This window comes from Urocitellus parryii, chromosome 12 (genome assembly GCF_045843805.1).
Source record: "Urocitellus parryii isolate mUroPar1 chromosome 12, mUroPar1.hap1, whole genome shotgun sequence".
Lineage (NCBI taxonomy): Eukaryota > Metazoa > Chordata > Mammalia > Rodentia > Sciuridae > Urocitellus > Urocitellus parryii.
Genome location: NC_135542.1, coordinates 101,034,431 through 101,048,071, shown reverse-complemented (window position 1 = coordinate 101,048,071; position 13,641 = coordinate 101,034,431). Strand labels below are relative to the sequence as shown.

The 13,641-nt window shown below is 32.9% G+C and overlaps 1 protein-coding gene across 1 annotated transcript in view; it reads left to right on the top strand.

Annotated features, from left to right (window-relative positions):
* LOC144249635 (tripartite motif-containing protein 60-like) overlaps nucleotides 1-13,089 on the top strand; it is a 119,831-nt gene extending 106,742 nt beyond the window's left edge. The window contains exon 4 of the mRNA XM_077791744.1: nucleotides 13,065-13,089. Within this exon, the coding sequence (XP_077647870.1) occupies nucleotides 13,065-13,089 (25 nt within the window). The remainder of the gene's footprint in view (nucleotides 1-13,064) is intronic.
* Nucleotides 13,090-13,641: the final 552 nt, after the last annotated feature.

Sequence of the window (13,641 nt, the reverse complement as noted above, 5' to 3'; positions counted from 1 at the left end):
TGGGGAAATAGAAATCTTATTTTTTGTGATCATGAGTAAAATTTTGCTTTGATTCATGGATTTTCACTCTACCATCTTCTTATTCATTCTTGGGCAGTGGCAGGCACCGGTTCTATGACTTTAGTTTAGGGTCAATTGCATAAGAATGAACTCATCAGTGAGCTCGGAATGTAACTCAGTGTTAGAGTGGCAGAGCTGTTGCTTAGTATGGGCAAGGCCTTGGGTTTAATTCCCAAGGCTATCAAGAGAGGACACACACACACACACACACACACACACACACACACACACACTACACTTCATTTTCATCTTAAAAAAAGATACACTAGGATTTGTTTTTGATTAATTATTAATATAAAAGATCAATGCTGTACAATCAGATCAATATAAACGCATTTTGAAACCATGTGAGCCTATAGATTATAAATATTAATTGCTTATTCCTACCAATAGTGTTAATTATGATTTCTTAATTTCCTAAACGTATATTAGCACTCCAAGTTTTAGTTAATGATTACACAAGATGGCCATAAATTGTTATTAATAGCACTGTTTTTCTTCTACGCATCCAGACTCAATATATCCATCATGTGGATCTCTTTTGCTCATCATATCGGGACAGTGATGAAAGACTTCACTTTACCTTTAAGATTTATCCTTAATTTTGCTTCCTTTTTTATTTCTAGTTGCAAAATTCTAGTTCAAAGTTGTATTTTCTCATATCTAAAATATTGGGAATTATGCTTGTACTTTTCCATACCGTGTGTGTGTGTGTGTGTATGTGTGTGTGTGTGTTGTGTGTGTCTTATATAGATATATATTTTTTAACCTCACAAAATAAGATTGGAATGCCTTTTCTTAGGGTAAAATGACTTGTCTATTGCCAAAATTTAAAATTCAATTTTCATATCTTTTTACTTTTTCTTTCAGTGGTAACTGGAACAATTAATGATTTGTTGCTTCTTGAAATAATGTACTTATTTGGCTTTCAGATAAAGATGCCTTTAGGAATTTACCTATCCTATGCGTTTTTTAAGATGGTAGTTTATAGTTTTACATATTGTTTCATTGCCATCTCTCTAAGCCCTCAATATTTGAGTGTATTGAAGTATCATATTGACTCTTCTCTCTGGGTAATCTTATCTTCTAAAATGGTTTTATATTCTATCCAATGCTGATGACTCTGAATTTTATATGCCCAGTTTCATTCTTCCCTTGGATCTTACAGGTTTTATCCCAATGTCTAATTAGGAGAAAAATTGTATGCAATATGTCCAAATTCCAATCCTCTAAATTCCATAAACCTCCCTGACACCACTTTTTTTTATTTAGTAAATATCAAAATCCTTCGTCCATTTCACCTTGATAAGAGCTATAATGTCATTATTTTCCATGTTTTATATTCCAAATATTACGCATAAACTAATAACCTCAGCTATACAAGATGGATGCTTTGTCTGATATTTTCCCACTATCCCAACACTACCATCATATGTGTCATCATCATATATAGACTTGTTTTTTTACCCAGTTTCCCTGCTTTTATTCTTGCTCCCTGAAAGACCATGGTGTTAAAATATAAGTAAATCATGGCAATTTGAATTCCAAAAACTTTGAAAAGCGTTCTGTTACCTAAAGGAAAAATATATAATTAAATTAAGTTACTCTGTAATCTGTTTTTCATCTACTACCTTTCTGTTATTATCAAGGGTTTCCAGTGAAACAGAAAGATAGGAAGAATGAATGGACGAGTCATGGCAGAAGAGTTGTCTCTGGGGAAGAGTCTGAGGAGTTCCTAGAGAGGAAGGAAAACTCAACTAGAGACCAGTGGAATTCTTGGTATGTATAAATAAATAAATAAACAAACAAACAAATAAATAAATAAATAGAATTCCAACACACACCAGATAAATTTATAGACAAGGGTTTATTTAGGACCCATATTCAAGATAGTATTCTGGCTAACTTGAGAGTGAGAAGCCCCTCCTTGAGTCTGGGGTCCAAATTACATAGAGGAGCTATAGTTAAATGACGAATTAGAACTGGAACTGGAGGTAAAGCCAGGGTGGAGTGTTACAATTTCACATGTGTTTTTTTTTTTTCCCCTGTGCTTGAGTATTTCCCTCATTTCTCAAGGGTTCAGGTTAAGGACATATGACTGAGATTTACAACTGCATTTTCTGCCTCTCAGGGGCTAGTGGATATTTCCTTTGAGACTCATTATCTTTCTTTATCCTAAATTTCTATCTCAGGTGGGCAGATAGATGACTAGGGTTTATCTAGAGGAACTGGCTTATATGATTATTGAGGCTGAGTTTTCCCACATTGTTTTATCTGAAAGATGAAAGTTCAGAGATGCCAATAGAGTGGCTCAATACAAAGACCTGTGAATGGGGGGTTGGGGGAGGCACTAAAATTCCTGGACTCTGCAGGCCAATGATGAGAGAAGATAGGTGCCCCTCTTCAGAAGATACAGAGAGAAAGTTTCCTTTTTTTTCTGCTTTTGTGTTCTAAGACCTTAGCAAATTGGATAGAGCTGCCCACATTGGGGGTGGGCAGATCTCCTTAATTAGTACATTGATTCAAATGCCCTTCTCTTCCAGAAATACCCTCTCAACCACTCACCATCCACTTTACTCATGCTTTTTCTTAAAATTCCCACTCTTGTTCCAAGCCTAAGTTTCTTTTATTAGGGATGTCATGGTATCATAGGGAAGGTACAAGAGAAATGCAGCTATAGAACAAGACAGGAAGATGAGTCATCAAGTCCCATCAGCATGATGATTCCCATCACAGGTTTGATATTCTAAATAACCAATGGGAGTAAAGTGGACAGTATTCTAATCTGGTAACTTAAGGTGACCAATGGGAAAAAAAATGGGGTATGGTTTTTAATTAAGTCCACATGGGGAAGAGAACTCCTCAAAGCCTAGCATATAAGACAAGAAGACATCCAGGCCTTGAGCCTCTTTCTCTTGCTGGTGCACTCTGCTCTACCTTACCAAGTGCTACTTTCACCTTCACCTTCAATGAATGTTCACTTTGCCTGTTACTTCTACATGTCTTGTTCAGTTCTTTGTGTGAGACACCAAGGCCCTAGAACCCAAGGGACACCCCAATGGTAACACGTTTGCTTGTTCTTTCACAAAGATATCCATGTGATTACTCTATAATTTTGAACTAAAGTTTCTTTGTTTCAAAGGAACCTAGTTAAAGGGAATCTTCCATTAAAGAAAATAGCACCCTCTTACTGTCTGTGCCTTAATCCTATTTGGTTTTCTGTTATACATCACTACCTAGTATAACATATGCTCATTTTTATGTTTATTAAGTATAATTCCGTTACTTATTTATTTATTTATTATTTTTTGAGATAGGGTCTCACTATAGTGCACAGGCTGACCTCAAATTTCTGGCCTTGAATTTGGAATCTTGCTGCTTCAATCTTCCAGGCAGCTGGGATCATTACACAAATGACTATAATTCTCTTTGTATTAAAATAAATAGATCAACAACTTTATTTCCTTCTCATATTTTACTAGATTTTAGAAAACTCTCTGCATTTACTAAGTTTTTAAAATGTAGTTTTTCAATAAATGAGTGAGAAAATTTTCTGCTTTGAAGTTTATATTTGACTGCCAGAATAACTTTCTTTTTTAAGACTTATCTTCATGTATTTGCTTTTCAAACATCTTTGAACCTCTGTCATTTATAGATAAGAAATCACAAGCTTTTGGTTGACACTGAAAGCAATCCATAAACTCTTCCTTACTGATTTATATTTTATCACCCACGATTACAAAATTCACACATGTGCCCACATGCATGTGTCCCCCCATGACATATCTTCACAGGTTATACAGAGAATGAAAAAGAACTGAATATGGAAAGTTATTGAACAATGATATTTCTATTTATTTACTTTTCATATATTTGCCAATTGAATACATTTGAAAAAATGAAGCTATTGTAAGCATACAGATACAATGAGTTTTCTGAATTATTGGGCAAGATCAATGGGCCTAGAGAATATCCACTCCTCAAGTAATAATTTAAAGGTTTAATTAAATTTATATGGTGCTTGTGAATTTAACTTTGAATTCCTGCTGATTGCTTTTTTCATGTTGTCTGGCAGTGAATCCTTATTTCATGTAAAGATTGAAGGTTTGATTAAAGACAAATAAGACTGTGGTCAAATTTTAAAAATCCACTTCTTGTGATACCTGAAGTACACATACTTTTGGAATTAATTCTAAATTCTAATGTAAAGGAAAAGACAGCCATTCACTTGTGGACCTCTCTGGTTAATACTATTCCTTAGATTAGCCCCCTTTTTCATAGCTCAAAATATACTTAAGCTTAATTTATCTTGCTAACTCACTTTCCTGAAGTCTCATGCCAGTTTGGTCTCTAGATTGGTATATGTGAATACATATTCCATTGCATACTAATTTTTACTGATGAGTTCCACAGTGTTCTTTACATACAAGATACAGCTAAATTTTAAAAAAAAGTAAAGATAAAGCTTTAATTTCCATGTTTTTTTAAAAAATTGTCTACTTAGATTTTTTTTTCAAGTGTTCTAATAGGTTGGTCATGTATATATGATTTATTTTACTAAATTAAATTATTTACTACATACTTATTACCAAAACAAATTTACTGAAACCTCTGTGGTTCAGGAGGGTTAAAAATAATTAACTTCTAAAATTAGATCTATTATACTGTTGTTTTTCAGAAATTCATATAATAGTGGATACAAATTATTATGACTCTATTAATAAAGATATTGGTAGATTTTTTTACTCAAATATCAAAAGTAAATATTAACTTCTTATTCAGATATATGCTATATTTTCCTTTGTATTGAAGTCCCCTTCTATTTCTATTATTTTCAATATATAATAATTGATATAAGCACGAATTTATAATAACTTATTATGCTGTCATAGGGTGAATATTTTGTTATAGATATTTGCACATTCATATAGTATTTGAATATAGGTGATACAATGAACCATTTATGTCATTGAATTCAGTTACCCAAATTTCTAAATCTTATTTCTCAGAGATTTTAGGTAATTTTTTGATTAATGTTTTTAACTATAAAATTATACAATCAACTCATTCATATAGTTTTAAATGTCTTTCCCACTATATTTAATCACATTATTTCTGTCAAATTTTTCTCCCAAAATAAGTAAGGGAAGAAGTATTAACAGCTGGGGGAAAATGAATGGATAGTAAATCTCTGAACTAATTAGAATTACAAATTCACAGATTCTTTAAATTTTTGAAAAAATTTTGAAACTTTTTTTTTTATTTTGGGGATTACTTTTATTCCCCACCCTCTATAGTTCAAAATTTTTCATTTTATTTGATTCCCTGCTTAGCATATTTTGTCCAAAGAGAGTGTTTTGGGGGACAATACTTCCATAGTTATGAGGCTTTCTGTTCCATAAAAGAAATATGTGAAAAATATGTGCTGAGAAATGCACACATTTAGGCTTGACTCTCATTTGAATGGTGCAGGCAGCCAGAATAAAACTTATTATCTATAAGATTAAATTGTTTTGGATGAAATAACATCAATTGGTTCAAAGTTTTTATTCCTGTATGTTATTATTCTCAGGAAAAGTCAAGCATAGATTTTCTAGCATTCAAAAGAGTAGTAAAATGATTCAATCATAATATAAGAGTTTGCTTGAAAGTATTAACTAATTGTTATACTTTGGATATAAGGTGTCCTCCAAAAGCTTCTGAATTTCATGTAACAATATGCTCCCCAGAGAAATGGACTGAGCCCATGATGGACTGACCTCTAAATTTTTCACTCTTTAAGTTGTATTGTAATATCTTATCAGGTATTTCAGTTGCAGCAGCACAATGGTGACATCAAACCTTCATAAATATACAATATTAATATAGAAAAGCTACAAGAAAAGAGTAGTGGAAATACAAACTCCAAATTCAGACTCATAATTCAACTCTAACTTATTGCACTCTCTTGGATAATTCATTAACTCCCTCTGGAGTAAATATCCCAATCAGGCTTAAACCAAGAATAACTATCATATCAAGCAAATAAAGTCGTTGTGAGAAAAAAATAATTAATGATTCTCAAGAGCATAAATTGGTCCCTGTACATATTTAACCAGTTTAGAAAAAAATTCATAAAATTAATATCACAAGTATAGTGCTCTGAAAATGTACTTTTGTCTAGCTTTGAAAGTTGTGTTTGAGCATACTAAAGGTAACTTTTTGTTATATGTCTCAGATGAAATTAGAGTTTGACATGCTGAGAAGTATTATACTCACAGCCGGAAGTCTGAGATACTTGGAAGTGCACATGGAGTGGAGAGTATTGCAAACTACTTTTGCTAGTACATTCTTCAATATTTATGGTAGTAAACAAATAACCTTCAAAATATACATGGTTGATTCCAGAATATAGATAATTCAGAGTGGCAACTGGCAATGATGAATTGGTGTTGGAAGACTAGATAGAAATAAAAGATACAGTTCTTTTGCTTAAAGAGTTCAGAGTACATTTGAGTAGGCAGCACCCTTTATTTCATAATTATGTACTTTATAATGTGTATGTCAAGGGAAATTTTTAGTTACCAGAAAATAAATTTGGGTTTACAGAAGGAGAAAATTAATTCTAGATCAAGTGATCAACATTCTAGAATTGAATAGCCTTTGAAATGTTGGGAAATTGAGGAATACAATTCAGGTGAAATAGAAATAGAAATGTCATGCAAATTGATAAAAAGGAATATATGTTCCGAAGAACAATTATAACACTTTATTAACTAGATCATGAGTACATGATCTTCCACTGACCTTCTTCCACTGACCCTGTTGGATAAGTAATGGATGGTGGTTTTTGCTCTGCATTTACAAGAGGGATAGAGGAAATAGGAGAAAAATGCTTATGCTTAAATGGAAAGTGGCCTTAACTTCATGGAAGTGAAGATCTGAATCATTCATATATAATCATTATATATTATATTATATATATTCATATATAATATAATCATTCATATATAAGAATTCTGGAGTGGGACTAAGAGAATCATCTATGATCTAAGTTAAAAACCTGCAAGATACCCCAAAAAGAAAGGAAGGAAGGAAGGAAGGAAGGAAGGAAGGAAGGAAGGAAGGAAGGGAGGGAGGGAGGGAGGGAGGGAGGAAGGAAGGAAAGAAAGAAAGAAAGAAAGAAAGAAAGAAAGAAAGAAAGAAAGAAAGAAAGAAAGAAAGAAAGAAAAAACAAGATTTGTAAGTTAGTAAATCCTAAAGTGAAGGGAAAACTTTGTATTTGAGACAGTTAAGTTTGGCAAAATATTTACCCAAATTGTATATCTCTCTGGCCATAGTGATAATTAATGTAACTGGAGGTATTTTATGTTATATTTAGATGCATAAAAAACAATGGCTCAATATAAGTAATTCATTCTCAATAAGTTCTCCATTTAGAATTAAACTAATTTTTATATCTAATAATTGATATATTCTCAACTTGTAGAATTATGTAAAATTTAGGTCAAACTTAACAGTTCATTTATTAAATTGTAACTACTGACTTGAAATGAATCATCTAATCCCATGATGAAAAAATATTACAGAGCAAGGATTGATTTATTTATTTTAAATAAACATGCTACATTTACCCCAAAATATGAAATAAAAAGTTAAAAGTGATTATAATTTTGGTAGTTGTCATTATTATGTTCTAAATAAATAAACTAATGGATGTTCTACATATTTTCTAAAAAATAACTTAGAATTTGAATCCTTCTAAAATTGAGAATAAGCTAACACCTGAGTCAGATGTCACAGATTTCTAGAGGTTTCACCAAAATAGGAAGTTTGGCAGATGATGGTAATGGGCAAGAAATACAACAATTAAAAAAATAATAAAACAGTCTGAGAAGAGTCAACATGTGTGGAGAGGACAGATATCATTAAAACATTTTAAACATACTAACAGAAGAAATACCTGACTATAAATTTTTTCTTAAGCAACTAAAGAAATAAACATAGAGTAAATCACTTCTGGAAAGACCAAAGGTCAAATGGAAGAATGTAGAAAATATGAACAAAAATGAATCTCAACCCTAGCTCCACCCGTTTCTAGTGGTGATCATGAGTCTTCAGATACAGAAGAGAAGAAGGACATTCACCCAAATTAACTACCAGTAGATTAAAGAAGGGTTTTCTGCAAAGTTCCTACTAGACTGTTTGTCAACACATAGCATGGATTCAAATAATAGAGTTTTAGATAGGTGATCTCAGATAAATTATACAATATCTAATTGCCTTTTTATACTATAGAGATAGTGAAAATGCCTACCTCAAAATGTTGTTACTGGAATTAATTTAGATATTTCCTGCTAAGGCATTCAAATAGTGATAAGAACATAATAAGACCTCGGGATACTGTTACTTCTTATTTTTTAGTGAATTTGCATAGTCTCACATTTCTTAGTCTCTTATGTGATGCATCTTCTCTCTACTCAATACTATCCCTCTAGGAAATCTTTGCTGATTGCCCCAAATTGAGTTAGCTATCCGTCTTTTAGTTTTAACAGGCAATCTCTTTTCTTTTGTTTCTCTACCTTATTCTACTTAGTTCATGAATTTCTTCAGACTATAACTATTCCCTTCTTCATATGTTTTAAGCTTCTATTTCTGTCTCATGGAAAGAAGCATAGTTTAAACTATAAATTGGCTGAATACAGGACACATTTCAAAATAGTGTACATTTCATTTAAATCTTCTTATTTCCCTTCTACATTAATCTTTTTTTATTTCTTAAATCTTGAAGTTAAAGATGTTTTTTTTCACTCTGCCATGATAAGATGACATGAAATTTTATGCTTTCCTGGTTAATATAAGAGGCAAGGCTGCCATTTCAAACACATCTGGAAAGAATGCTGTGGAGAGAATTGCTGGTTCATGGGTGGTGACTTAGGTCTTTGCAGTGAGAGTGTGGTTTACAGTTTATTAGAAAGGCCTGAATGCTTCCAGAATTGCTTTTCATTCTTTATGCAGCTTCTTTCCATAAAGCACAACCAAATGACTTAATTGTAGGCCTAGAGCTGTTTTATTGCAGATATGTAGAACCCATATTCACAGCTTCCTAGTCTTTTTAATTACAAATAAAGTTAAGGCTTCTGCATTTAGTTCATTTCGCTTAAATGATTAACGTTGACATTAAGCAGGCATCCTTTAATCAGCACATTTATGATGCTGTCTGTAGTCCATGAGGAATAACTGCAACATTCCTAACTAGGTAAATGCTCAGACCTGTAGCAAAAGAATGAGTCAAATACGCAAGAGAGAGGTACAACTGGTCATTTCCTAATTTCCAGTGGGAGAGAAAGACTGGAGGAAGTAATTTGTTTTTATTAGTGAGCCATGTAGAATCAAATCCCAAATCCTTTGCCCTACATTATTATTTGTTAGTGATCACTTAGGATGGAAATGATGAATGAGATTGGATTCCTCTCTTGTGGAATCTGTGATGTAGAGGAGAAGATAAGAAGGTTGTCAAGTGCCAGGCGCGGCAGCACAAGACTGTATCCCAGTAGCTTGAGAGGCAGGCAGGAGAATCACAAGTTCAAAACAAGCCTCAGCAATTTATTGAGACCTTTCTCAAAATAAAATATAAAAAGGATCAGGGATGTGGCTCAGTGGTTAATAATCCTGGGTTCAATCCCCAGTTAAAAGAAAAAAAAAATGATTGTGGAGCGCCAGGAAGAAAAGAGACACACAAACTGATGACTCATTCACAGACAGCAATTGCTTAGAAAATGAAAAAACTGCATAGAAAAAGATTACATTTCAGCTGCTGCAAGAAGGGTAAGGAATGGCCACTTCATGATTGAGAAGAAGACTCCTTTCCAGATACAGAGGAATGCATTTATCCTCTCAAGATAAAGCAATATTTACAGTAAAATGTTACAGATTAAGTCTTGAGTTTCATTTGAAAATGAGTCACAGGCTAACAGTATTTTCTGTTCTACCAAGTACTGTGCTTTGGAAATCTTCATAATATACCCCTACCTGAAGTGGAAGATCCCACCCATTAAAGATCTCTCAAAACATTGTGCTGGAAAGCAAGGTTTCCAACCTATAATTGTTTGCCCTGATACCATCAGCACAGGGGCTTTCTCACTTTCTCAGAAAACAGCTCTCCTCTTACGTGGTTGTTATCTGACTTTACTCTCATTTTATTCCTTTCAACATTCTATTTTCTATCTGGCCCATTTTCAACTTACATTTACCTCATTTAAAAATTAATTTTCTCTCTTTCAAGTTGCCCACTCTTAAATTCTATCTGATGATCTCCCACACTAAAGAACAAATTCCTACTCATATCTGACATGGCACAGAAATAAGTTGTATTTAAATATTATGTTCTCCAGTTATAACTATTTTATAGAAAAGGACAGATTTAATTCATCTTTGTGGCTGATGATAATTCATTGTGTGTATATGTTGCATATTTTCTTTATGCATTCATCTGCTCATGGGCACCTAGGTTGATTCCTCATCTTACTTATCCTGAATAGCACTGCTATAAACATAGATATTTGTGTATCTCTTTTGTATGCTGACTTCATTTCCTTTGGATTTATACACTGGAGTAGGTAGCTGGATCATATGATAGCTCTATTTTTATTTTTCTTAGAAAATGCCATACTGACTTCACTTTCCCACCAACACTGTATATAGTTTGATTTTCTCCACATCCTTATGAACATTGTTAGTTTGGAAATTTTTGACAGTAGAATTATAACGGGGGTAGGTTGGTGATTTATTGTGATTTTTGACTTACATCTCACTGGTGGATAATGATATTAAGCATTTTTAAAATGTATACCTAATGGCTATTGGTATTTTTGGAGAAGAGTCTGTGCAGATCATGTATCCTTTCACTTTAATGAATTTGTTTATCAATTCTAATAGTACTTTAGTGGTGGAGTTTTTAGGTTTTTCTCTGTATAGAACTATATAATCTACAGAGATAATGTGACTTTTCTCTTTCCTATTTGCATGTCTTTTATTTCTTTCTCTTGTCTAATTGTTATGGCTTAAATTTCTAGAGCTACATTGAATAAGAGCTATGAGTGAATATCCTTATCTTCTGATCTTAGCAGAAATTCTCTGGAATTGTCCCATTTTAGTATAATGTTGACTCTGTGTTTGTCATATGCAGCTTTTATTTATTTATTTTTTCTTGTATATTTATTTATTATTTGTTTTAATTAGTCATATCTGAATTTTGACATATTTTAACAACATTGTACACAAATGGAGCATAACTTCTCATTCCTCTGGCAGTACCTGGTGCAGAGTCGCACCAGTAGCGTAATCATACATGTATATAGGGTAATAATGTCCACTACACCGAAATTTTATCTCACTCCAGTTAGAATGGCAATCCTTAAGAATAAATAATAAATACTAGCAAGGATATGAGGAGAAAAGTACACTCATTCCTTGTTGATGGGACAGCAAATTAGTATAACCACTTTGGGAAGTGGTATAGAAAATTTTCAAAAGACTAAGAATAAAACCACCATATGAATCAGTTATCCCATCCTCTGATATTTATCCAAAAAAATTAAAATCAGCCTACTTTAATGATACAGACATATCAAGTTTATAGCAACAAAATTTACATTGGCCAAGTTATGGATTCATCACAGATGCCTGTCAAAAGATGAGTGAATCAATAAAATGTGGTATACTCAGTGAACTTTTACTCAGTCATAAAGAAGAATAAAATTATGGCATATCTGGTAAATGGATAAAACTGGAAAACATCATGCTAAGTGAGAAATAAATTAGACTCACAAAATTAAATGTGGAATATTTTCTCTCATACATGTAATCTTGACCAAATAAGGGGAAAATGTGTGTTGGTGGTATAAATAAATATCAAGAAAGTAGAAGAGAGATCAGTGGACTAGAGGAAGAAGATTGAAGGGTGAGGAAAAAAAAAAGAATGGCAGAATGAAACTGACCAATGTATCTTATGAACATACACAAATACACCACAGTGAATTTTATCTTGAAGCTTATCTAAAAGAATTAAATCAGCAAGTTGTAATAACATAGGCACAGCATAGTTTATAGCAGCATAGTTCACAATAGCTAAGTTAAGTGTTTATAGCAGCATAGTTCACAATAGCTAAGTTAAAGAATCAGCCCAGGTGCCCATCAACAGATGAACTGATAAAGAAAATGTGGCTTATACACATGATGGAGTTTTACTCAGTCACAAAGATGAAAGAAATCATGCTATTTTTCTGGTAAATGAATGGAACTGGGGAATCATATGCTAAGTAAAATAAGTCAAACTCAGAAAGTCAAGGATTTAGTACTTTTTCTCAAATGCAGGAGGTGGATCAAAGTATAGGGAAAAATAGGGTAGGGGAGATCCCAGGAAAATAGAGGGGGAGATCAGTGGACTACAGAAGGGAATTGAGAAGGAGGAGGATTATGGGAACAGGAACAAGTACAGAATGAAATTGATCAAATTGTACTATGTACACACGCAAATATATTACAATGAATTCCACCTTATGGATATCTATAAAGCACAGAAGACTAGTAGAGTAGAGAAAAATCGAGGGGGGGAGAATAGTGAAGGGAATTGGAAGCACTAGGGACTTAAGAATAGTTGAGGCAACTGATTTTTTTTTTGAGGGGGGTTGGCAGTTATTTTCTTTTGCTACTGGAAATATACCATTCTGTGCCTTTCTAGTCTGTAGGGTTTCTGCTGCGAAATCTGTTTAATCTGATAGGATTGCCATTAAATATGATTTGGCACCTTTATCCTGCAGATTTTTAAATTATTTTTTCCCCTCTACTTTTGAAAGTTTGACTATATTAGGTCATGCTGAGGATCTTTTCAGGACCTATCTACTTGCTATTCTAAAGGCATCCTGTCTGGAGGTCCATTTCTTTCCTAAGCTTAGAGATACTTTCTCCTATTATTTAGCTGAGTTAGTTTTCTATGTCTTTAACCTTTATTTCTTCTCTTTCAGGTATGCTGATGATCTGGATGTTTGATCTTATAATAGTGTCCCAAAGATCTTGTATGTTCTCCTTTTTTTCCCTCTTTTATTTTATATTGGTTCTTTTTAGTTATACATGATAGAAGAATTCATTTTGCAAAAAGAATTCATTTTTGCAAAATCATCTTGATTTAATTCAGTCCCTAGTACTTCTTCTTTCCCTTCCCTTATTTACCCCCATTCCCTTCCCTATATTGATCTTTATGCTATTTACCGAAGTTATTTTTTTAAATTAATTTCCTATGGATGCACACAATGGTGAGATTCACTCTGGTATATTCTTATATGCACACAGGAAAGTTATATCAAATTCATTCTACTGTCTTTCCTTTTCTCATTCCCTTTCTTTCTTTTTGCCTTTATTTCAAAAGATATATCATCAAGCTCTGAAACTACTCTTCTCCTCCTTCTCTTTCTCTTGCTCTTGCTTGACTAGTCTGTGGTTGAGGCAACTTATTTTTTCCTATTCTAAATTATAGAAATATGCATCTTCAAGATTTCTGGTTGATTTTTTAAAATCTCTATCTTTTTTTTTTTAATTTACCAT